This window comes from Pantherophis guttatus, chromosome 1, assembly GCF_059756535.1.
Source record: "Pantherophis guttatus breed Tessera chromosome 1, ASM5975653v1, whole genome shotgun sequence".
Taxonomy (NCBI): Eukaryota; Metazoa; Chordata; class Lepidosauria; order Squamata; family Colubridae; genus Pantherophis; species Pantherophis guttatus.
Genome location: NC_142063.1, coordinates 268,715,802 through 268,740,502, shown reverse-complemented (window position 1 = coordinate 268,740,502; position 24,701 = coordinate 268,715,802). Strand labels below are relative to the sequence as shown.

Below are 24,701 nucleotides of genomic sequence, written 5' to 3'. Positions count from 1 at the left end.
AAGTGTAAATTGGGAGTCACCATTATGGGTTTTGATTGGTTGCTTGATATTGCTCAGTAATCATAGTTTCCTTTGTAATTGACTTGCTCCTATGAGAGTCTGTTTGTGTGTGTGAAGATGTTTTGTTATTTTAATCTACTTACTGGGGGGGAAAGGTTGTTCTTTGGAGGGGAGCAACAATAAAGTCTCAGTATCATCAATAAATATGATGTGAATGAAGCAAATTACATGATTCATGTCATTTGTGTTTATGATATCATGACGCAAGAGATTTCCTCCCAATGCTTATCATTTCAGTGTGGTATTACTCACAGACCATAAGAGTTTCTAGTAATTTGGCTTGGTAATTTTTATTATTGCAAATATCCAGGAAAAAAATAAGCAGTTATCTTACCTTCCACTCTCTTCCTGGAACAAAACAGATTTATTTTTACATAGTTTCAAGTCTTTCAGGATACCCAAAAGTTGCAGGTATCTCAAAGAGAACTGTAAAAGTGGGAAATTTGTGGTCTCCAATGATTGCTGAACTATAACTCTTAGTAGCCCTAGTTAGCAAGGCTAATCAGAAATATCAGAAGTTGAAGTACAGTTACATCTTAAAGGGCTAGAGGTTTCTTAGCCATGATCCACACTTTATTCCCATCAGTACTTAAAGTCACGTCTGGTACAAATCTCACTCTAGTATCAGCAGTACATCTACCATGTGTGTGTGTGTGTGTTTTTGTGTGTGTGCGTGTGTATCATTCTTTGCAAGGAAATAGGTGAACTGTTCAAGAGCAATCATATGAAGCTTCACTTGACATACATGTTAAACAAAAAAGGGTTTTCCATTTTCCCTTGGTTAGCTTACCTGTCTTCCTTCCAGCTCAATCTGGAAATTCTTTGCAGATTCTTGAGTCACCCTCCCTCCAAAGTCCAGCTGATAGACCTGGGTTGCCTCATTCCACAAAGGCTGTTTATTTGCCATCACGTACACAAAGCCCTGGTTTCCCAGCCGCCCATCTTCCTTCTCGTTTGCTTTCCGACATTTAAATTCATCCAGTTCGCTGGCTGTCCTCAAGTTCCTTTTCGTTTTCCACCCCTTTTTACTCCCTTGGCTCTGATTCATCAGTTCATCCCCGCTAATAAACAATTCGGGCTCACTTTCTGAGCTGTCCTGAAATTCATTCATCTTGTTCAGTTTTTTTGACTTCAGCTGATCTTTCTGACTCTTGAGTTTCTTCTTCTCCCTGCCCAGTCTTGGGCTGGCTATTAGGGAATTGAAGTCAGTCAATGTGGTCCTGGCCTCCTTTTTGACTTTTCCCTCTGTGATAGCCTGCATATTTCCTTCATCCGCCCGGCTATCCAGGCGCTTGCGATTCTTCTTCCCAAACTTGTCTGTCCTCTGAGAAATGGGACTTTCAGTCAAGGAGAGCACTTCTTGGAAGTTATCTGCTGTCTCTGCCATCACATCAGAGCCCACATGACCCGGAGGCTCTACTGGTGGTGGAGACATAACGGATTTGTCCACCACAAGAAGCGCCTTGGGTGGCAGAATGTTCTGGGTACTCTGGACAGAAGGTGGGCATGTGCTATAGGAATTCCATGGATGCAAGGCCATTGGTGGCAGCTGTAAACTTGAACAAGTACTATTTCCAGGATACATGGGAGGCAAAGGGCAGTAGGAGAGGTTTGAGGGATAGGCTGGCTGAAGAACAACAGATGGCTCCTGTTGTACAATTTGGGATGGGGCCAGAGCTTCTTTGGGAGAACAAGGGACCTGCATTCCTTGAAGAGGAGGAAGTGGAGGAGGAGGGATACTATAATTTCCCAAATATGGTGCTCCAACACCATAACTCATCTGGAAAGTGGCAGTGGGACTGGTTGGAGATTTGGGGGAAACAAAGGTTGCTCGGGATATATCCAAATGTTGAGCTTGGCCAATGACTAGAGGGTTGGATTTACCAGGGTTGGGCAAAGTACTATGAGCTGTCCTTTCTTGAGGAACCCATATCTCCTCGCTCACCATAGGTTCCCACTGATAGGGAGGTGGTCTTTTTACAGCAATGTTAGGTTCTGCCATGGCTACAGGGACGTGGCGTGCTGATTTCTCCACAGGGCAGTGTTGAGAAAGAGCCTCATCCTCCATGAAGGCAGAGTTTACGTAATCGGTCCGCTCCCGAGAATTGTCAAGTGGGTTCAGTAAATTGTAAGAGGATTGGGAGGCCAAAGGCGATGTACTGACTGAGTGTGCAATGACTGAATTGTGCTGAGAGCTGCTTCCTGTGGTTATATCAGGCCTCATAGTGCTGAGGCCTGATGTGCCGCTGCTTGCGTTGATATTATTGATGTTCCCATTTCCATTGTTCGTGTTGCTGATGCCATTGTTCGTGTTGCTGCTGCACTGGCTGCATGTGTACAGGGCAGTTGGCACTCGCTGCTGGTACTGGGCTCCCACAACATTGCTCTTCAGTTTCAGTGGGAACTGCAAAGTGGCCCTCTGGCTGTCCACCAACTGAGCCATTTTCAGGGCTGCCTCCCTACTATTTCTCCGCAGTGTAGCATGGATGATGCTATTGTCCAACCTCTGTGTGATGCCCCGGCCTTGAGCTAGCTGAGCTGCAATCTCTGGATAAGGGGGTGGATCCCCTGTTGGAATGGAATAACGCGGAACTGTGAGCCTGTTCAAGGTGGCACTAGTGCATGGCTGCTGAATCTTCTTCTCTGATGAAGTAATCCGTAAAGTGGCAGAACTGCCTGGCCCGGGCAGAGTGTACGTGTTCTGGGCACACACCATCCGGGTTCGAGGGCGGCACACCTCCTCGACATTCCCACTGCTGTCGAAGGTGGTGATTCTCTCATAGCCCAGAGGGGTCTGGTAATGGGCTGCTGAATATAGAGAGAAATCACCTTTTTTCAAACAGAGATCTACTGGAGGTTGTGGAGGTACTGGAGGAGGTGGTGGTGGTGGTGGAGCCGTAGTAGGAGCCGCAGGTATGGTTCCGGGGTATGGAGGAGGAGGGTTTATTTTGTTCAATTGAATTTCTTGGGCAGTGCTGAAGACAGCTGTGTCTCCTTCAGCCACCTGGGGGATGGGACGCAGAGCCTTAGCTTTTTGGAGGTGTTCGTGGTCTCTGTCCCCATCTCTGTGGTCCACAATTGCCATCTGGATGGCATTCTGGGGTGGCAAGGGTAACTGAGGAGGGACCTGGAGGATACGTCCCATTTCTACTCCTCCAAAGATCACTTGGCCTGGGCTAGAGTATCTGCTTGGGATTGGATAATGGACTGCATTATCAGCCACGTGGTCTGCTGTTGCCACAGCTGTTGTCTGATTTGCGAGGACATCCAGTTGCACATTCTGATTAGCTAGCAAAGACTGCACCAACCCTATGCTCTGAGTTGGTGACATTGCTTGTGCTGAACTGTGAATAGGAGCAATTGGGATGTTTACGGTGCAAGGTGGATTGTTCTCAGGAACTCCTGATGCTCCAGTCACTGTCATATAAACACATAGTATTACATTATGGCATTGAAGTGTTTATTTTCAATAGATATATTAGATTAATAGTGTCAGATTTAAAGTATAGTTTACAACAGGGGTGTCAACCTCGTGGCCCATGGGCCAGATGCGTCATGTGCTGGCCACGCCCACCCCAGTTTAGCAAAGGGGGAAAGTTGTGATACATCATGTGACAACAATGTGACGCCACGAGTTTGACACCCCTGGTTTACAGGATATCCTATCCTTGTCATCTCTATAATTCATTTTGTTAATCTCCCACTTAGCAAATACTTTGATTTACTCCACCTTTGAATTTGCATTGTTACTCAAACGAATGTACTGTATCTCTGTGGCATCGTCACGAGCAGCAAATCAAATAACTGTCAAATATGCTTTGCATTCTTCCTGAAAAGCATTTTTACTCCCAATTACAACAAATATCCTGGTCTAAAGGGAATCTTGATTGGCTAAAATTCTGCTAAACTTGGTGCTAACTAACTGGTTAAAAAAGATAATGGGAATTTGCCCCAAGGAGAAGGTTAGAATTGAATATAAATAAATCCTTATTAACGATCACCTACTGTTCTTTTATAGTGTGAATAAAGGATGAAGAATTTGACTAGAAATGAGTAGTTCCCAGGCTCCAATGAATCATTATGCCAATAAAACAATATACCTTCTCCCCAAAGTTATCAAAAGAATGGCTAACTATTTAACAACTCATAAACATAGGAACAAACTTCCTAGTATTCAAACCTTGGACTGCAGACATCCATAAAGGCTTTGATTTCTATGTGCTGCCGTGGAGTAATCTATGTGTTTAAGGCTTCCATTTGTCTAATAAAGAAACTAAATCATATTTGTGAGCCATCTGCCAAATAAGCCAACTCCTGAATAAATGCTTACGTGACTAAAGAGCCAAGATTTACAGACCAGGCTGGTATGAAACCAGACAATCTATTTAGGTAAAATTAGGCTCTTTGATGTAAATTTAACAAAGTAAGTAGTCATATAATAAATTTTAATTTATATTATTAGAGCCAAGCAATTATGAAAACACAGTAATAATATAACTTGAAGATTTTAAATGCACCTATCCACCACTTTAATCTCAACAATCTTTAAAGAATAGAGTTGTACTAGAAATGAATAAATGCTACTATTAAAGACACTTGAATATAATTTGAAGAAAAAACTCTGATTTTTTTCTTCCTAGTTTCAGTTACATGTTGATAAGGTCTTCAATAACCTGAAATGATGGGGTATCCAATTTACAGAGCATGTAAATATTTCTTTCTATAAAAGTGAGATCTCATCTGTCTTCCTAAAACCTGGGCATGAAAAAACAAGATGAGCACACAAATATCTAAAAGTTCCTGGCAATATTGTTGTTGCTTAATCTCTGGATAATTTGGCAGGAATAGTATTTAATCAAGGCATATTGATTTTATCATTAAGAAATGCTATTATCTTTTCCAGGTCTGAGTAATTGTGATTGCAAATCTTTGTATCATATTAAAACCTAGCCTCAGAAAATTTGCAAATTCGTAAATGATGTAATCCTAATGGTGATTATTAAATTCCCAGTTCCAAAAATGGCTGTTAAATTCCCAAAAGTCCTAATTAGCAATGGTTAGATCTCACTGGAATCCAGTTCATGCATAAATAATAACTGTCAATTAATCAACAGCATACCCACATAATACATAGATTAGTTATTATTTATGCTTTCTTGTTTACATGTGTAGACTGCCAAACTTTCTTCACCTTCTTGGGTTAATTCTTAATGTTGTTATTCAGAACATTGTAAGAACTAGAAGCTCGACCCAACTTATCTATCATATCTCCAGCTTTATATTCCTTATACCCTGTTTCCCCCAAAATAAGACATCCCCTGATAATAAGCCCAATCAGGATTTTGAGCGCATGGCAATAAGGCCAAGTGCTTATTTCAGGGTTCAAAAAAATATAAAACAGGGTCTTATTTTTGGGAAAACACGGTAGGATCTTGGCAAGACAAACTAGAAAGAATTGACAAAGTCTTGGACACTGCCAAGAATTCAAGTTCTGTCAAATTCCATAATTGATAGATGCCTTGTACAAGGCATCCAGCTCTTGAGGCTCTTCCAACTCGCAGCCTTCATCAGATCTCTCAGCTCAATAAGCAATATAAAGCAGGAGGTTGGTAGAGGGAGGAATTATCTGCGCTGGTGGGGATTCAGTAAAGGCTTCTTAGGATCTGTTAGGTCCCTGATGGAAGCACTAAAATAGATTATCAATTTTGGAGTTCATGGCCTTGTTACAAACTCCAAAGCAAGGAGTATGCTCACAGTGTCTCTTTATGATTGTCCTTATATATGCTTTAAATCAGGTTAATAGAATTGTGTATCCAGAGCTGTTTATTTCCAGCAGAACCACAGTTTGTGTACTCCATTAAAGGAACTAAATATTCAAGTTAAATCTCACCTGGTAAATCATCTTCATCTTCACTAAAAACATTGGGATTGAAAACAGGTAGGTTGATATAATCAGTGGAAATCTTCCGCACTTCTGGGAGATAAATGGTCATTTGCCTTGGCTGAAGATGCAACAAGCTGGTTTTATAGATAACTGCAGAAAGAATGACAAAAGAGGGAGGAAATAAAAACCAAAAATCCAAAGATGTAAACAAAAATTGGAAATTTCAGGCCATACTGAGAATGACTGAATTAACAATCACTACACTTCTGATTTGGGGATGAGGTCCTGTGAATAATTCAACAGGAACTAAAGTGTCACCCAGAAGCCTCTTAAGATTTTGAAGAATCATTTCAGATCATTTACAAGACTAGTCATCTCCCCAAATAACTACAGTAAAAATCTGTTCATAGTAACTTCATCACCTAATGTGTGATTATGGGAATTATCCCTTCCTGCCGATATATAGCAATTGGCATCAAACCAGAGACAAGACAGAACATGTCAAATCCCTGAGTAAATCTGAACAACATCATTATCAATTTTTAATGCAACCAGACACTTCTATTCTAAAATGTTTTTGTTGTCTGTTCCATTAGTTACACTTTTACCATTTCTAAAAAAAATTTGTGTGTTTTTTCTAAAAAGGAACTGGTATATACATATCTGGTTAGGAAGAAACTGAAATGAAAGTAAAGTTCAAAATTAAATTTTACCTGCACCGAGATTGGTTGGTAGGAACGCAGCCAAGCCTACTATTTTAAATTTGGTTCCCCAGATATTTGATGTGACCTGAGCAAGATAATTGTGCTGCAATGAAAAGACATAAGAAAAACAAGCTCATAAAAAATAATTTTAGAGCGTTTATAAACATTATTTTAATCAGGATCGAATCTGAGTCAGTCACTGGAATCAGAAATTTATTCTTCCAAGCTTTTGGACTTGTACTGGAGCCTATCTTCAGGGAACCTCTCTCTCTCCAAAATGTGTGCACAGCAAAGCTGGCTGTGGAATTCTTGGAGTTGAAGTCCACACATCTTCAATGTGCCAAGGTTGAGAAACACTGATCTAAATGGACGTTTCAGCTGCTGTGACCTAGTTCAAAACAAGGAATATTTTTGTGGGATGCAGTGTTCTTTATTGAAGATTATTGACTAATTTATCATATTGGGCCAGTCTGAGCTGAGTGATAGATATAATTTTGACTTCCAAGTCTAGGCTAGAGAAAGTGTGATTGGCCCAAAGTTATCCAACTAGCATCCATGTTTAAGAAAGGATAGAACTTCAGTCCAGAATCTTAAGCATTTTTGAAGAACATTTTAATTTATCGGCCACCCAACTCCAGTGGACTCTGGGCTAATATAATGCTGGTAAGTAGGCAAATAGATACCCTGTTTCCCTGAAAATAAGACTTCCCCTGATAATAAGCCCAATCGAGCTTTTGAGCGCATGTGCTAAAATAAGCCTCCCCCAAAAAATAAGCCCTCCCCAAAATATTTAAACACAGAGCTGGAAATTAGGTAAGACAGCAAGAGGAGCCCCATCTTGCTCCATGTACCCCAAAATAATAAGACCTCCCCGAAAATAAGGCCAAGCACTTATTTTGGGGTTCAAAAAAATATAAAACAGGGTCTTATTTCGGGGAAACACAGTAGATGGCCACGTGAGGTACCTGAGTGATGTCTTCCAAAGGAAATTCTCTACGAGTTAGGCTAGGTGATCCTATGGAGGGCTTCCTTATTGGCAATCTGGGAGATCTTGATATCTCCTGAGCAGCTCGTGATAACTTTGGAGATTTGCGAGCTTCTATATTAATTCTGCAAATAAAATTTCAAGTTATTTATACACAAATAGATACGCTCTGTCTCTTTACAACATAGTCTGCTGATCTATGGACTGCTAATATGATCAGCAAGGTTCAGGTGGTCCTGGACTTACAACAGTTCACTTAGTAACCATTCAAAGTTACATCGGCACTGAAAAATGTGACTTATGACCCTTTTTCACACTTGTGACCATTGTGGCATCTCCATGATCACACGATTTACATTCGGATGCTTGACAAGTGACTCACATTTATGACGGTTCTAGTGTCCTAGGGTCATGTGATCCCCTTTTGCAACCTTTTGACAAGCAAAGTCAATGGGGAAACCAGATTCACTTAACAACCGTGTTACTAATTTAACAACTGCAGTGATTCACTTAACAAATGTGGCAAGAAAAGTTGTAAAATGGAGCAAAACTCACTTAACAAATTTCTCACTTAGCAACAGATATTTTGGGCTCAATTGTGGTTGTAAGTTGAGGACTACCTCTACAAGGAACAGTTGTCTCTGGAAGCAAAGGAAGAGCAAAATGCCTCTTTTTTTCCTTTCCTTTCTCCCAGCAAAAGGATACATGCATAGATTCACATTTTCTACCAGCATGAGAGATTGAAAATCAGTGCATTTTCACTGCTTTCAACAGAAGAAAAACCCTAGTGAATGATAAATTGGGAAAAATGACGACACTTCCTGGTTCCTCTCAGACTGAAAAAGTGGCCATTCCTTGTGCTGCAGGAAGCAAAAATGCAATTATTTTGTTTTTCTGGTAAGAAAAGTTGTGCATGTGCTTCCGTACACATATGGATGCGTTCATGATAGAGTAAGAATTGCAGGGAGGTTACTTATAGACATCCTAAGGCAGGGGTCGGCAACCTTTAAACACTCAAAGAGCCACAAAGGTCCTAACTGGAACCCCCCATTCAATTCTGGAGCCGACTGGAAGTCCAGTTCCCCCACCATAGAATCTCTTCCTAGTGTGGCATCGTTTTTCCTCTACCTGTCCTAACCGAAAGCCCTATCAATTGGGAAGCCGACTGGCGACAGGGAGCCGTAGCAGCGGGATGAAAGGGCCACATGTGGCTTCAGAGCCACGGGTTACTGACCCCTGTCCTAAGGGATTAGCCAATCTGCACTATATGCTACTGACTTTAGGAGGAGTTTTTCATACGAAAAAAGTAGTTATAGTGTAACAGCATTTTTTCTTTCTTTCTGGGATAACATTCAGGTTCAAATCCAGGACAGTTTTATGCTTACATATCAAACACGAGCATCAGGTTTAATATTCTGTGAAAACTATTCTCAGGTCAACAGGGATTAGGAGAGGTTTAGAGCAGTGTTCTGCAACAGGAACTTTATGGCTGAAATACTGAATTTTCAAGAAGGATAATGCCCTAATTTGCCCTTTTCAAAATAACCGATCTGGAACCAGTCAAAGAACCACTCAGTTCAGCCCAATACACATCAACAAAACCATGAAGTTCAGTAAACAGAAAGGAGAAAATTCCTCACAGCAGAAAATTATTCAACTGTGGAATAGAAACTCTCTTGGCAATACTGATGAACTGGGCAATCGATCTGCCAAATTAAGAGCAAAGAAAGAGAAAGAAATGTGTCTGGAAAATAATAAAAAACTTGGAAGTACCTTGTCACATTTTATGTTTCATCAAACCTCTGAAATTGTTTAACATCAGAGAGAGAAAAATATTTGGTATTCACTTTATGCAAGGCTTGGCACTGATTTGACGAATGCTTGATAACAAACCTCAGAATCATGGCTACTTTACTCTGGTACTTAATCACAGAAAAGAATTCTAAGGTTCTTATCAAGCTTTATATGGAAAAAAAAACCCCTAGCATTTCTTAAATGGCCAGTTTCCTTTGTCCCAGGAATATTACTTTTTATTCGAATTTTATGGGACAACATCTTTGATTATGCATACACATGCTAATACATTTACAGATGGATATGTATGTGTATGCATGTGAATAATACATTCATATACATATACATAAAATTCATATACATATGGGAGAAAGAATACCTGGGAAGTTTGGGTGATTTACTAGCACGAGTGATTTTGGGAGATTTTTTCCCAGCCCAGTCATCACTCAGTTCAATATCACTGGAATCAGAGCAGTTGCAGCTATCAATCATGGTGGAAATCAAGCTGTTTCCATAGACTTCATCTATTATATAAAAGGAAAAAGAGGAAGATGGAAGCATTCACAAATCAGATCCCAATTATAGCTCAGTCATCTCTAGCTTATTCTATAAGTAGTAGCTGCTATATAACTGCAATATGGAATACTCTGAATTCAAACAAATAGTGTTCAGTTATCTGAATTGACAAGCATTTCTACAAAATTGAAACAAAAATGCTCTGAACAGTTTAAATATCCCCTTGCCCCTCCTGTCAAGTCATATAATATTATAAGAGACTACAATTTAAAAGAGAAATTGAATAGCTGATAAGAGAAATAAATAGCATGACTATTCTTAAGCAGGCGAACTAGTTTTGTGGATTAGCAGAGGAAAAAAATTATATGTCATTCTAATGATTTTTTTTCCATGAAGTTTAAGGCTGATGCTAGACAACAGCAGATTGACAGTAGAATTTCTGTGCATCTTAAAATGAGCTATTTCTAATACAATACATGATATTTGCATAAGAAATCCATGCACAACATGGCTCTCTCACAACAACTAGAACTGGAATCTAAGAACCGCCAACTCAAAACTCTGTACCTGCTTTTCCATCTGTCTTAGGATCCATGATGACAAACTCAGGCCTGAGTTTACTAATTCGACGACCTTTCAAGATAGGCACCAGACCACCCAAATATTCTAAATACAATGTATAGCAAGGACCTCCAACTTCTGGGTCATCTTCTGTCCGCTTCATTGTACAGTGAAGCCTTTCATTGCCAGATGTTGGGTAACTAACAAAATCTCGCATATTGTTAGGGTCTGGGATAGGAGGCTGGGTTAAATGTAGAATAAATAAAAAAGTCATACCAGTCATTCTCTCACCACCTTTCTATCATTCAAGAAGACCTGCTCAATGTCACTGCTGAATTTTGCACATACTTCAAACTAATATGATTAAGCCTTTGACCTTATTCAGTTGTAATGAAAGCTTTGTTGTATGCAAAACTGTAATAACCAACAGTGGTGTTAGATAAGTGGATAACTGCTTTTTAAAGCAGTTCCTGTAAAAGCCAAACACAAAGGTTTTATGATTCAGCTAGGAGATGAGCTACATTAATGGTTATGCAGGTTACTAAACTAAGCATTGCTTTGATTTCTTCTTATGAGACTTTGAATCTAGGCCAATGAATTAAGTGGAAATTGCTCTCAAATAAAGGCAGGGAAGAGAAGTGGCAATTTAACAGGAGGTCTTAGCCAGTGATATTATAATATCTCCATAACAGGGAGGCCAACTTTCTGGTCTGTTTTGGGGTGGGGGCAGGGGTGAAATGCTCCCGGTTTGGACCGGATCGTCTGATCCAGTAGGATGGCGGTGGATGGTTTGGAGAACCGATAGCAAAAATACCTGCCCCCCCCATGCCCAGCTGAGCCGTGCAATCATCACAGGCTTTTTAAAATTATTTTTAAAAGCATTTTTTCTACAACCTCTTTGGCCAAAAAAATGCTTTTAAAAGTAAAAAAAAAAAAAGCCTCTGATGATCAGCTGGGATCATCAGACACTTTTAAAAGCATTTTTTTAAAAAACTGGTTTTAAAAGTAAAAAAAAAAAGTTGGCCACGCCTACCCAGTCACATTACCCCACCACCAAGCCACGCCCACAGAACCGGTAGTAACAAATTTTACATTTCACCACTGGGTGGGTGGGGGGGGGAAGGGATTTAAGGGGTAGAACTGATGTCTTCATTCAAGCCATAAAATCATTTTGCCACTTGAATAGCAGAGGAAAAAAATAAGCCTGATCTAGGCTATTGATTTTTAAAATCTCCTCCAACATGCAATTGAAGTTTTAAAAAATTAGATTCCTCCTTACCCCAGGAATGCTTTGAGGGTCAAAATATGGGTGCTTGTGAAATACATACAGGCTGTGAGTCACCCACCACTGTTGTCAAATATTGCTGCCTTAATCTAGAATGTGATTTCTGTAATTTATTTTTTTAATGTCAGTCCCTTCTATAGTTTAAACTAGACCTATCTTCCATTCTATGCTATGCTATGCTATGCTATGCTATGCTATGCTATGCTATGCTATGCTATGCTATGCTATGCTATGCTATGCTATGCTATGCTATATTATACTATACTATACTTCATGCCATACTATACTATATACACCCTAGCACTGATGATGTTACCTAGATTGGTAATGAAACATCTGCAAGAAAACAAATAAGGTCAGAGAGCTTATTTGGACCCCACATACTAATTTTGACAGGTTTATCACCCCACCATTTGTTTACCTTGATTGTTGGTGTAAAGGCAGTGGTTAGGTATGAACAAAGCCGAGGAGGCAGGGTTAATTTACTGATATCTTTGTCGTCTCTCAAAGAGCTGGCTATTGTTTGTTGGCACAGGAGCTGTAAGCTGGACACTCGGTGCTCTACTCGGACAACATACAGGGCAGGGCCAGAAGCCATGAGCAGACGTGAGTCCCTATGACCCCAGCAAATTGAGATTATGGGGCGCTGTGTGAAAAAAATATTTTTTTAGACTTTTCTGTATCAATGAATCATATTTTAAAGATTTTTTAGTAGGATGTATTTTATTGTCCACATGCCCTTCCACATGATTCACACCTGAGAGGTATGTTCAAGTGTATATATCTTTCTAAGGCTCTATTATTCTAGGACTCTATTACTATCTTCAATTGCTAGGATAGGATATTAGGATATGGAAGCCTTCTTATCATTCCAATCTTTTCTCCATTTTATTAACAATAGTGAACAATAGTTATTAACACTAGTTAAATAAGTCACAATGATTCTGTGTAATTCGTAATACGGTGATTCGTATCTGCACTATAATGCTAGCAATTTTTCTATTTGAGAATATATGTTGGGGTTATTTTTAACCTTCTTCCTCGGGTCATGCTCTTCAGCATAACTCTTACCTGTACAGGGGTCTCCAACGTGTAGATGTGTTCTCCATGAATATTGTAGAACTTGACGAGTGCACTTTTCAGAAAAGAAGCAGCGTTAAGTTCGGCCAGTTGGCTAAGTTTTTCCATGCCTGCTACGGCCAGCAAGTCTCCTTGCGTGCACCACTGAGCCACTACATCTAAAACCACAAAACAGCAGAAACTTAGCAAATAGATCCTCTCATAAGTGACTACATTTATCCTAGACTCATCTTCCCCACAGGAATGTTTAAGAGGGCTGCCACTAATCAAGAAATAAGCAAAACAGCATATGAATGAACATTATGAAAGTAACAGTTAACAGTCCATTCGCCAAAATTATTCTTCCTGTCTTATCCTACATGTTGAGGCAAGCCTTTCAACCACCATGGGACAATTTTTGAAGCATTTCACTTGACAGAAAGTCTGGATTTAGACATCATTCGATTCATAAACCATGATTGCTAAACCACAATAGTTGGGTTCATGAATCAGGCTAGGCCACCCCCACATTGTGTCCTTATGTTTGCATGAAGAAAAAGGATCATGGAAAAGATATAAATTTGACTTCATCTTAGTGACAGTTAATTAAAACTGTTAATGTTGTCTATTCTCCAATCACATATTTTCCCCTTCTATCACCTTAAAATTACCATTGTTAACAACTTTAGGTAGTGTGAGGGAAATAAGAGTCAAAGATTTTGAGAGGCTGAATAACTGAGCTGAGTCCAGGATATTGAGCCAACAGATTGGGGTGGCGGGTGGGGGGTGCTTACAAATAGCAACAAAACTAGCAACCATTTTATGGTTAACTATTCCTTTTTGACAGGTAGGTGTCACTACAGCTAGGAGAAAATATGCAGACAGTTACTGAGCTTCAGGAAACAAATGCTGTCAAAACAATCAAAATTAAAGCAAACAAGTAACTTCCCTTTTGTACCTTTTAACCCTGAGCGGATGGTGGTAGGAGATAAATCATCGTAGTTGTTCATTAAGCTAATATCTCCTGATGTGAAGCTGACAGTGAGAAGCTGTTTGGTGTTCTGAACCAGGACTGGATATACCGCTGGGCCATCTGCAAGGTAAAGTTAGAAAGAAAAATAGATGTTTCCAGGTCCACATGAAAGTCCCGATAGGACTTTAACTGCAGAGTTTCCCAGAAATAAGCCCATCCTCCTTCCAGGATGGTCTGTAATGTTAATGTCACAGTCTTAATACTGATCCTTCAATGACCCATTGTAATCCAAGTTTTCTCTTCCTTAACCCAGTGCCTTCCTGATAAACTAGACTAGGTAAAGGTAAAGGTTTGCCTCGCACATATGTGCTAGTCATTCCCCACTCTAGAGGGCGGTGCTTATTTCTGTTTCAAAGCCAAAGAGCCAGCGTTGTCCAAAGACATCACTGTGGTCATGTGGCCGGCATGACTAAACGCCAAAGGCGCACGGAATGCTGTTACCTTCCCACCAAAGATGGTCCCTATTTTTCTACTTGCATTTTTTACATGCTTTCAAACTGCTAGGTTGGCAGAAGCTGGGACAAGTAATGGGAGCTCACCCCATTACGTGGCGCTAGGGATTCGAACCGTTGAACTGCCGACCTTTCGATCGACAAGCTCAGCATCTTAGCCACTGAGCCACTGCGTCTACAAGGGAGGCTACAATCTCCATTAACCTCACCCCATATGCTGCATCAGGATATTGCCATTATCACTAGGTTGGAGAAGACTGCCTCACTCCTCAGTTGGAGGCCTTGCTGCAAGCACTCTAAAGGGACTCTTGCCTTTTGGTCTAACTACTAGTTGAGACAGTTGCCACATTTTGTAAAAACTAGATTTATCTTATTTATTTATTGGCTTGTTTGATGACTTGATGGAAGTCCTGTCTCCACTTAAAAGTATATTTCACAGCATGACCAGAGTCCCCTACACTCTGTAAACGGATCACATTGATCCAGGAAGTTATGAAGACTTCTACCCATGTGGTGCAGCTGCATAAATCTGCTTGTAAACTTTTGACACCAGAAAACTTTCCAAAACACAATATTTCGCTCACAGAGCTTGGAAACAAGCCAATAAGTGCCATGAAGTATTTGCCTCTACCAGGCTGACACATAGAAAAAAGGAACTGACTTGGGCCAATAGAGAGGCATAGTATGGAGTGCCAACTATGCTAAGAGGGAAAAAAAAAGTCTGAAATATTTGAACTGTTCCCACCAGTATCCAAAGGTTGCCAACAAGAAGCTAGTGGACCAGACCTGGCTCTTGAAGCAACACTATTTATGACTCCCATGTTTCATAATATTTTGATGAGCATATGAAAAAAAAATCCTGTTGCATTTCAATTATGAGAGAAAGCAGCATATTCTTTTAGTCAAAGTTTCTTTCAATACTAATTCATCAACGTTCGGGAAATGAAAAAAAAATAGGAGAGGGGACAATTCATTTCTCAAGTACTGCAGATCCGAAACCTCTTAAAATTGAAATATTCATCTTTCATACTTAAGGAGCCCCTATTTTAAAACAGAACTTGACCATCCATGACCAGGCAGAACAGGATGAATCTTGAGAACCCAAACTACTAAAAAACAATGTCATATTTCTATAAGGCTATTTCTTTGGGGTTCACATTTGTACTTTATATATTTTACATACAACACACAGACACAAAACACACACTATATATTGTATATTTGTAGCACCATCTTCAACACTTACTATATAATTAGTGGCTGCCACTGCATGAGAAAGGTATTCTTCAAACATCACTCTAGATGCATTCTGCTAAGTTGTGGAGAACTGAACACCAGTATCATATAACTGATATTGTTTTATGGATCTAATTCAAGCAACTCCCTCCTACTCTTCTAGTGAGTCAAAACCAGATCAATGGAACACACAATGCTTCATAAGAATATGTCATATTAGCATAATCAATAGAAGTAGGCTTGAACCAAGTTCACCCACTGCTGACTGACTCAGCATGATTTACACACCTGCCAGCTTTATTCTTCTACAGCAAGGTACATGGCTCTGTAAAGCAATCTCAGAATGAACCTCCTGTCCTAATTTATTATAAACCAGAAGTTTTCCAATGAAAGGAAACAGCAAAGTTGGGAGCAGCAGCCTGTTTCCATAGATTCATCTGGTGATGCCATAAATAGTGGAGTTTGCATGCTCAAAATGAAAACCAAATCCTTGTTTTGTTTTCTCTTTTGCTTTTTCTCTTTGGCCTTGGGAAGGAAGTTGTTTTCTCTTACTTGATAGGATATGGGCAGAATAAGGCACCTTGACTTTGTTATTTCATGGAGGTAGAGTGGCTCTGTTTTAATTGGCCACTTCGTCCTGCTAGCAAGAATTCTGAACTCATAATGGAAGCCCCTGTTACTTAGAGAAGTGAAGCATTTGTTCCCCCTCCCCTCAAGAGAACTGGGACACTATTTTGCCAAGTCACTTCAGTAGACCTCTTCTAAAATGTGCATAATTCTAAGGGCCATCTTTTAAATTTGGTTTCAATCAACTCCTTTTTCAATTCAGGATGCAATTGTGTTTATTATAGTGGTGAGAGATAGGGATCCAGGCTAAAATATAAGACCCTTCAAAATTCTGAGTACTGAAAGGCAACTACTTAAAATAACCTCTCATACTGTAGCTTCTTAGCTTGAAGGGACATAATATAAAGCAATCTGGGGATCTGAGATAATTCACTTAAGAAACTTTGATTTCAGAAAGATCCCACAGATGATGGAAGATCCTCTTTGGGACACCTCTAAAATAAATGTATCAGGAAGAGCAAGAAATTGTTTTAACTGAGGAAAATGCTATTTTTCTCAGGATAAGGACCATTGGAATTGAACGTCAGGATGTAAGCACAGCTAAGACCAACCAAGTAGCTAGGGCAGAATCTAACAATTATTTCCATCTATCTAATAATATCATCTTACCACCACATTAAAAAATGACTAAATTTTGTTATTTATTATTTTTTTTGCTAGAACTCTGAGACCACACCCATGGCTTTAGGGGGTTGCACATACTCCTGCTTTAATTGTTCCACTGGTTGAAAGTAAGTTGGAATAGCTTAAGGAAGGCTGGCAGCTAAAGATTATCTCTTTCTACTTCCCTTTTGATAAACAAGGAAATCTGGTAATTAATAGCAGTCAAGCTACAGATTAGTTTTTAAAATAAGTAAAGTACTTGCCCTTTTGAAATCTGTGCTTATTGTCTTGTGTTTTGGTTCTGAGAATAGCAAATCATGGAAGAACTGATAATGTGAGTTAATGTAGCTGTTCAATGGCTTCAGACAAACAATTCCTTAGTTTTGTGCTTTTGACTGGAAAATGTGTCTAATTAAGCAAAGTATGCACGCAATGTACAATGTGCAAATTCAATCCTCAGCAATGATGTGGAAGAAATGTAAAAATCTAGTTAATATACAAATTATGCCACTCTGTTTGCAGATGTCTTAAACATTCAAAGGCCTTGTTCAAAAAATAATGCAAAAATAAGGTTTTTTAAAACATCATTAGAATTATTTAGAAGAGGAGACAGATGCCAAAATATTGCTATATCCAAATATAAGAAGATACCTTATGAACTAGAATTAAAAGAATTTCAAAAGAAAAATACAAATACAAGAATAATTCACAAGGTGTTATTCCTCAATAACCAATATCCAGCAGCATATTGCTTTTGATCTTAGGGGAATCAAAGTAGTATGATTCCAACTAGTAAACTTTTGATAGTCTGATTTTCCCCAAGTTTGTAGTATTCATGTCAGGGTTTCAAAAAACACCCCCAATTAAATAAAACTCCAAGGTAATAGATTCCTCAAAGTTCCACTTTATTAGAGATGTCATGTTGGCACATCTGGGAAAACCAGAATCTGAAAGCTTCCAGGTTTTCCCCACCCAGTTGAAAGTTCACAACCCTGCTCCACACCCACAAGTTCATCACATGGTCCAATCCACCCTTCAGGCTCAACTGGAAACAATCCCCCGTCACTCCCGTCCAGGTGCAGGCAAATGTCCTTGACTCCCAGAGCAAGGAATGTTGTTATGGCTACGCCAACAAAAAAAAACAAAACCCTCCCAAATTCCCAGGCTAAAATATGTGGCGGTCAGGAAGCTAAAAGAAAAAAATGGCTTCCAAACTGACAATTCATCTTTAAACTCATATAAATTGGTGGCAATGTCCAGCAAACTCCAGTTTATCTATGCATTTTTCATCGAATATTTTTGATTCATATAATATACTCAAAGAGCTCTACAGAATTTGGAAATCTTTTCACTTGTTATGAAGATGTGTTGACTCCTGAAAATAAATCAGAGGTCTATAGAGTACTTTTTAAATCAAGTTTGCTGATCTCTGACTAGAAGATGACTATGGATTCTAACTGAAGCTATAGTGCCAAAAAGTATGGGTATTGTTGTGGCCCACTCGGACGATGAGGAGGTTGGGTAAGAACTTGGGCCAGTTCTGGAGCCTGGGGAAGGCTCTGATGGATGCTCAGCTCGGACACAGAGATAGAGCCAAGGCCATCCAACATTTCCCAGCCAGGGAGGCAGCTGCTTTGGACTCAGAGATGAGGGAGGAGAAGGAACAGCTGGGGCCTGTTCCAGATGCACGTATGTGCAGAGCAGATAGGAGAGGTGAACAACGGAGGATAATGAGCCGGTTCGGGAAACAAAACAAACATGGATGCTAACTGGCTGGGGAATAAACAGGAGGAAAGGGGAGTGGTTTGGTTGTCACAGACAACCATTCGCATTACTGGAAATTTTGCTCCTTGTGTGTTTCGTGCGACAAAGACTGCCTTGCCAAAACTGAGGTTTGTCTATTTCTCTGTTTGAACTGCCTTAATTTTCAGCCTCCCGGCTAGGAGCTCACAACCTTGCATTTATCATAACAAGCTGATAAGGACTATTGTTTCAGTTAACGTCTTGCAGGACTCTTGCCTGGACTTTCTGTTGGTGAATGCAGTTAATTCCCAATGTGTAAATAAAGAGGGTTTTTTCATTGCAGGGAATCTGTTTCTTGCTTCTGTGAAGGCCAGGTCAGAACAGGTATGTATACGTTCAGAAGGCATGGGTGGGGAAAGAGATAACGCAAAATCTGAGAAGATGCTATTAATTTATAAATCTTCCTGAACCTGGGACTTTCCTGGTGGGTTTGAAACACAATTTCCAGCATTTCCAGCATACTGTAGTCCCAAGATATTTGGAGGGCACTAAGGTGGGGAAGACTGATTTATAACATATCATTATATAGTCAAAAAATACATTACAATATACAAGTAGGACAGTGGTGAAATGTAACATTTGTTACTACCGGTTCTGTGGGCATGGCTTGGTGGTGGGGTGTAATGTGATTGGGTGGGCGTGGCCAACTTTTTTTTTTTTTAACTTTTAAAAGCATTTTTTTACAACCTCTTCGGCCGAAGAGGTTGTAGAAAAAACGCTTTTAAAAGTCTCTGACGATCCCAGCTGAGCCGCACGATCATCAGAGGCTTTTTTTTTTACTTTTAAAAGCATTTTTTCGGCTGAAGAAAAAATGCTTTTAAAAATAAAAAAAAAAGCCTCTGATGATCGCGCGGCTCAGCTGAGCATGGGGGGGGCAGGGATTTTTGCTACTGGTTCTCCGAACCACCCGCCGCCATCGCTACTGGATCAGGCGATCCGGTCCGAACCGGGAGCATTTCACCCCTGAACTAGGAGGTAAATGAGTCATACAGAATGTAATGGTAATTTAGCGTCCCTGGCAAATTTAAAATTAAACTATTCTTGCAGTACAAAATTCCTTCAAATTAATTAACACTCCAGCAAGGATGTGAAAATAAATATATAAATGTTGGAGCACACAATACATTGTTTTACCATCACAGTGAGAAACAGGACAAAAACATACAAACACTGAACTGAAAGAAAAAATGACCTTGTGGTGGGGAATAATCATCTGAATCTGTGTCACTCTCGCTACTGTCTTCCACCAAGAAACTTGGGTAATTCCAAGACATACTAAGGATGCCATCGGACTCATGAAGAAGAACATGTGCCAGCATTCGGCCATGGCAATCCATAACAATAACCTGACCATCAGCAGTACCAAATAAGACCTAGGAAAAAATATACCATCATTAGTAAAATTATAAAAGAACCAACATTTAAAAGGAATAACTTTTGACCATCTTCTAGCTCAAATAATCTTCAGATAATAAAATGCTGAATAGTCCACATTCATAATGGATACAAGCTAAATGCTGCAAGAATCATCTCTATTGGCCTCAAATAAACTCAGCACTTGAAAAATGCATATTCCCATTAAAGTCTATCCTATCATAAACAAACTTGCATTGCCAAGAGATAATTTTTCTTCCACAAACATTTAATATTTCCCCTTCTGAAGTTTCTTTTTCCTCTTTGCTGTTTATTCTCTCCTTTAGAAGAGAATATTTGTAGATAAGGGTTGAACTGGTGTGTGTGTGTGTGTGTGTCCTTGTGTGTGTTCTCTGAGCTTGTTTGTTTTCTTGCAGATGTTTCATTACCAAACTAGGCAACATTATCAATGCTAGTATAAGGTCCCCACAATTCTCTCCTTTCCTACAGAAGGTTTCTTTCTCCTATTGTTTAGCATCCTGTTTTTCTTTCATTTTTTAATATTTGGCCATCCTATACCTTTCCCCCATCATGCTTCTTTTTGAAATTGGAAAAGCCTTCCTGCATGAAATCTAAAATAACACAGTTAGATAAAGGCATACTGTCTGGTGCTTCTGTATTTCTGAAAATTTAGTCCATCCCTTTATGTTGTACATAGTTAAAACACTTCAGGCAAATGGAAACCTGATAACAAAATACTAACTAACTGGACATAAGATGTCTGATATAGCATCAATTAATACAGTAGATTATGGTTTTTAAGCACAATAGAAACTTGACCAATCAGCAACCAATTGTGCATCTCCCTGCAGGAAAGTTTATGGGAAATAATCATGTGAAACTGGAATGGCATAGGAAAACTACAAGCTAAACAATCACAAATAAAGGAACGTTTCCACCCACAATGTCAGTTCCTAAAGGGATAAAGCACAGCTTTTATTTTGTTTTTTTTTAGCAATTAATATACATCATGCCTCAAACAATATCTCCCCATCAAGCTTCTTTTGTTTTCCAATGTGTTGTGAAAGCTATCCTTTGCACATTTTCCTTGATTTTGGAGCACATATAACATACTGCACAAGAGAGAACACATGTGAAAAAATACACAGGCTGACTTAAATCACAGCATCATCCACTTTCACAGGCGTTTTCACAGGTTGTAATATAGACTTCATTTGTACTGAATTTTGAAACCTAAATATATTCCAGGGGCTGTTCAAGGAAACTAAAGAGATAGGATTCTGACTTCTATAACACACTGTCCAATTCGTCTTATAGAACAAGCAACGTTCATTACTTATTGCTAAAAATGCTGAAGGATTCTTCAAAGATCAGTAATGTCATTAGCAATGCTCAATTAACAGCACCAAAGAATTATTAGAGAGGCAACCTGATGTAGTGGTTAAGGCGTCAGGCTAGAAACTAGGGCACTATGAGTTCTAGTCCCACCTTGAAGTCATGAAGGCATGAAGTCAGCTAGTTACTCTCTCTCTCTCAACCCTAGGAAAGAGGCAATGGCAAACCACTTCTGAAAAACCTTGCCAAGAAAGCTGCACTAGTCTAGGCAGTTGCTAGTGTCTAGACCCAAACACATAACAACAACAACAAAATTATAAATCAATTGCTGTTGCTATTATTAGCTTGACGTGTGCTCTTATTGTTTTGATGGATTGTTTTATTGCAATGTTTTGAACAAACAGTATATTTCATATTTGGGAGATCCTAATGACATAATGTAATCTTGTGCATTATTCTCTGGGAGTGATAATAATAGGGTTTACTTCTAGGTAAACATGCAAAAACATGCCAGGAGCCTTGGTAGTACAGTGGTTTAATGCACCCTGTTATTAACACAGCTGCCTGCAATTTCTGCAGGTTCGAATCTCACCAGGCTCAAGGTTGACTCAGCCTTCCATCCTTTCTAAGGTAGGTGAAATGAGGACCCAGGTTGTGGGGGCAATAAGCTGACTTTGTATAAATATACAAAAGTATGAAGGCTATTGCTTAACGCATTATAAGCCGCCCCGAGTCTCTGGAGAAGGGCGGCATATAAATCAAATTAAAAAAAAAAAATGTTTCACTGTGTAGCTATCCAACCTTGGAAAGGAAGAAACAAATAAAGATATTAGCCTAAATCAATGCTGAGAGGTATAATTTTAGATCTACATCTATGCTCCCTTCTGAGTCATTCAACCCTACAGGGTCACTGACAATTCTATGTTATTCTGGCTTCTCTGGGTACTGTATAATTAGCATGCTTGTGGTATTGTAACTGCCTTTCTTTGAGCCTGATAGGTAGGTAGAGGTGTATTCAAACTTCTACTTTCTCAGTGACTTCTGCATTAAATAGGAGGTATTGACTCATTAAAAATCATTATTTTTAACTGTACTGTACTAAATCAGTAATTCTCCAAATGTGAGATAGGAAGTACAGTACAGCTGACAGGGGAGGTGGGAGAAGCCCATTCAGGACCACTAGGAGAAAGGCTTTTGCTCATAATCGAACTCTACTTGGGAAGTGACTTTCCGTGAAAAACAGTGAAAAACAATAAGCTTTCTTTTGTGTTATTGTTTGATTACAGATACAGGGTCAAAAAACTAAAGAAGAATCTCTATTCTTGCCCAGCCTAGAGAATGTTCCCCTCCTGTGATCAGAAAAGGATTTATAAACTTTATCTGATTCCAATCCAAGTGCATCCATCAAGATCCCATTTACCATCCCAGTCTCTCAAAATCCATTGCTTGGATTTGGCTAAGGCTTTTTAAGGCCACCTTCTTAGTTTAAGAGAAAAAGAGGCTTTTCTTCACATTTTGCACTTGATATGAGCAGCCATTTCAAACAAACATGGATGGCTATTGATCCAGGCAAATGTTGATGGCCAATGATCAGGCCTATTATAACCTGGGGATTATAAGTGCTTCTTTGAGTGAGGGCGCCTTTCCCGCCGCCTTGAAAAAGGCAGTGGTGAGGCCCCTCCTCAAGAAGCGTTCCCTGGACCCGGCTGAATTAGCTAACTACCGTCCGGTCTCCAACCTTCGTTTTGTGGTGAAGGTTGTTGAGAGTGTGGTGGCACGACAGCTTCCCCGGCACCTGGATGAAGCTATCTATTTGGACCCGTACCAGTCGGGCTTCAGGCAGGGGTACAGCACAGAAACAGCATTGGTTGCGTTGGTGGATGATCTCTGGAGGGCTCGGGACAGGGGTTGCTCCTCTGTCTTGGTCCTATTAGATCTCTCAGTGGCTTTTGATACCATCGACCATGGTATCATGCTGCAGCGGTTGAGGGGGTTAGGAATAGGGGGCACCCATCTGCGGTGGTTCTCCTCCTTCCTCTCCGACCGTTCGCAGTTTGTGTTGGCAGGGGGGCAGAGGTTGACCTCGAGGCGCCTCGCATGGGGAGTGCCGCAAGGGTCGGTCCTCTCACCCCTTCTGTTCAACATTTATGTGAAGCCGCTGGGTGAGATCATCCGTGGTTTTGGGGTGAGAGTACATCAGTACACTGATGACACTCAGCTGTACATCTCCACCCCAGACCACCCCAATGATGCCATTGATGTGATGTCTTGCTGTCTGGAGGCCGTGCGGGTCTGGAGGGGAGAAATAGGCTCAGACTCAACCCTTCCAAGACCGAGTGGCTGTGGCTTCCAGCGTCCCGATATAGTCAGCTGGTGCCATCGCTGACTATTGGGGGTGAATCTCTACCCCCCACAGAGAGGGCTCGCAATCTGGGTGTCCTCCTGGACGCACGGCTGTCTTTAGAAGAGCATATGACGGCCGTGGCCAGGGGGGCTTTTTATCAGGTTCACCTGATCTGCCAGTTGCAGCCCTTTCTGGACCGGGACGCCTTGCGCACGGTCACTCACGCCCTTGTCACCTCCCGGCTGGACTACTGTAATGCTCTCTACATGGGGCTCCCCTTGAAGAGCACTCGGAGGCTCCAACTGGTCCAGAATGCGGCCGCGCGGGTGGTTATTGGCACAACTCGTTGTGCCCACGTGATACCCCTCCTGCGCGAGCTGCACTGGCTCCCAGTGGTCTTCCGGGTGCGATTCAAGATACTGGTTACCACCTTTAAAGTGCTCCATGGCATAGGACCTGGGTACCTTCGAGACCGACTTCTGCCACCAATAGCCTCCCACCGGCCAGTTCGCTCCTACAGAGAGGGTATCCTCAGGGTGCCATTGGCCAAGTTATGTCGGCTGGCGACACCCAGGGGGAGGGCCTTCTCTGGGGGAGCCCTTGCCCTGTGGAATGAACTGCCTCCGGAAATGCATAAGATCTCCGACCTCCAGGTATTTCGCTGTGCCCTCAAGACCCTGCTGTTCCGCCAGGCCGGGCTATCAATGTAATGATTTTAAATTGGGTGTTTTAAATTTGGGGTTTTAAATCTGAGCCGAAATTATTTAATAATTTTAATTATTTTTAAATTGATGTCTATCTTTGTGCTTTTAATAGGCTGTACACCGCCCTGAGTCCTTCGGGAGAAGGGCGGTATAGAAATAAAATTATTATTATTATTATTATTATTATTATTATTATTATTATTATTATTATTATTATTTAAGAAGAATTCTTCTGGATTCACTCTCCAGTGCTATGCACATTTATTCAGGTGGAAATCCTACTCCAAGCAAATTCTTCCTGAGTAAATGTGTACAGCTATGATTCACTGTACGTTTGTGCCA

The 24,701-nt window shown here is 40.3% G+C and overlaps 1 protein-coding gene across 1 annotated transcript in view; it reads right to left on the bottom strand.

Moving 5' to 3' along the window:
- The window catches only part of TULP4 (TUB like protein 4), a 92,724-nt gene that overhangs the window by 2,486 nt on the left and 65,537 nt on the right, over positions 1–24,701 (bottom strand). Inside the window, exons 5-14 of the mRNA XM_034428559.3 lie at positions 19,795–19,975; positions 13,807–13,941; positions 12,861–13,027; positions 12,211–12,435; positions 10,511–10,745; positions 9,807–9,951; positions 7,614–7,758; positions 6,658–6,751; positions 5,951–6,094; positions 851–3,477 (exon numbers count right to left, since the gene is read on the bottom strand). Coding sequence (XP_034284450.2) covers positions 851–3,477; positions 5,951–6,094; positions 6,658–6,751; positions 7,614–7,758; positions 9,807–9,951; positions 10,511–10,745; positions 12,211–12,435; positions 12,861–13,027; positions 13,807–13,941; positions 19,795–19,975 — 4,098 coding nt within the window. The remainder of the gene's footprint in view (positions 1–850; positions 3,478–5,950; positions 6,095–6,657; positions 6,752–7,613; positions 7,759–9,806; positions 9,952–10,510; positions 10,746–12,210; positions 12,436–12,860; positions 13,028–13,806; positions 13,942–19,794; positions 19,976–24,701) is intronic.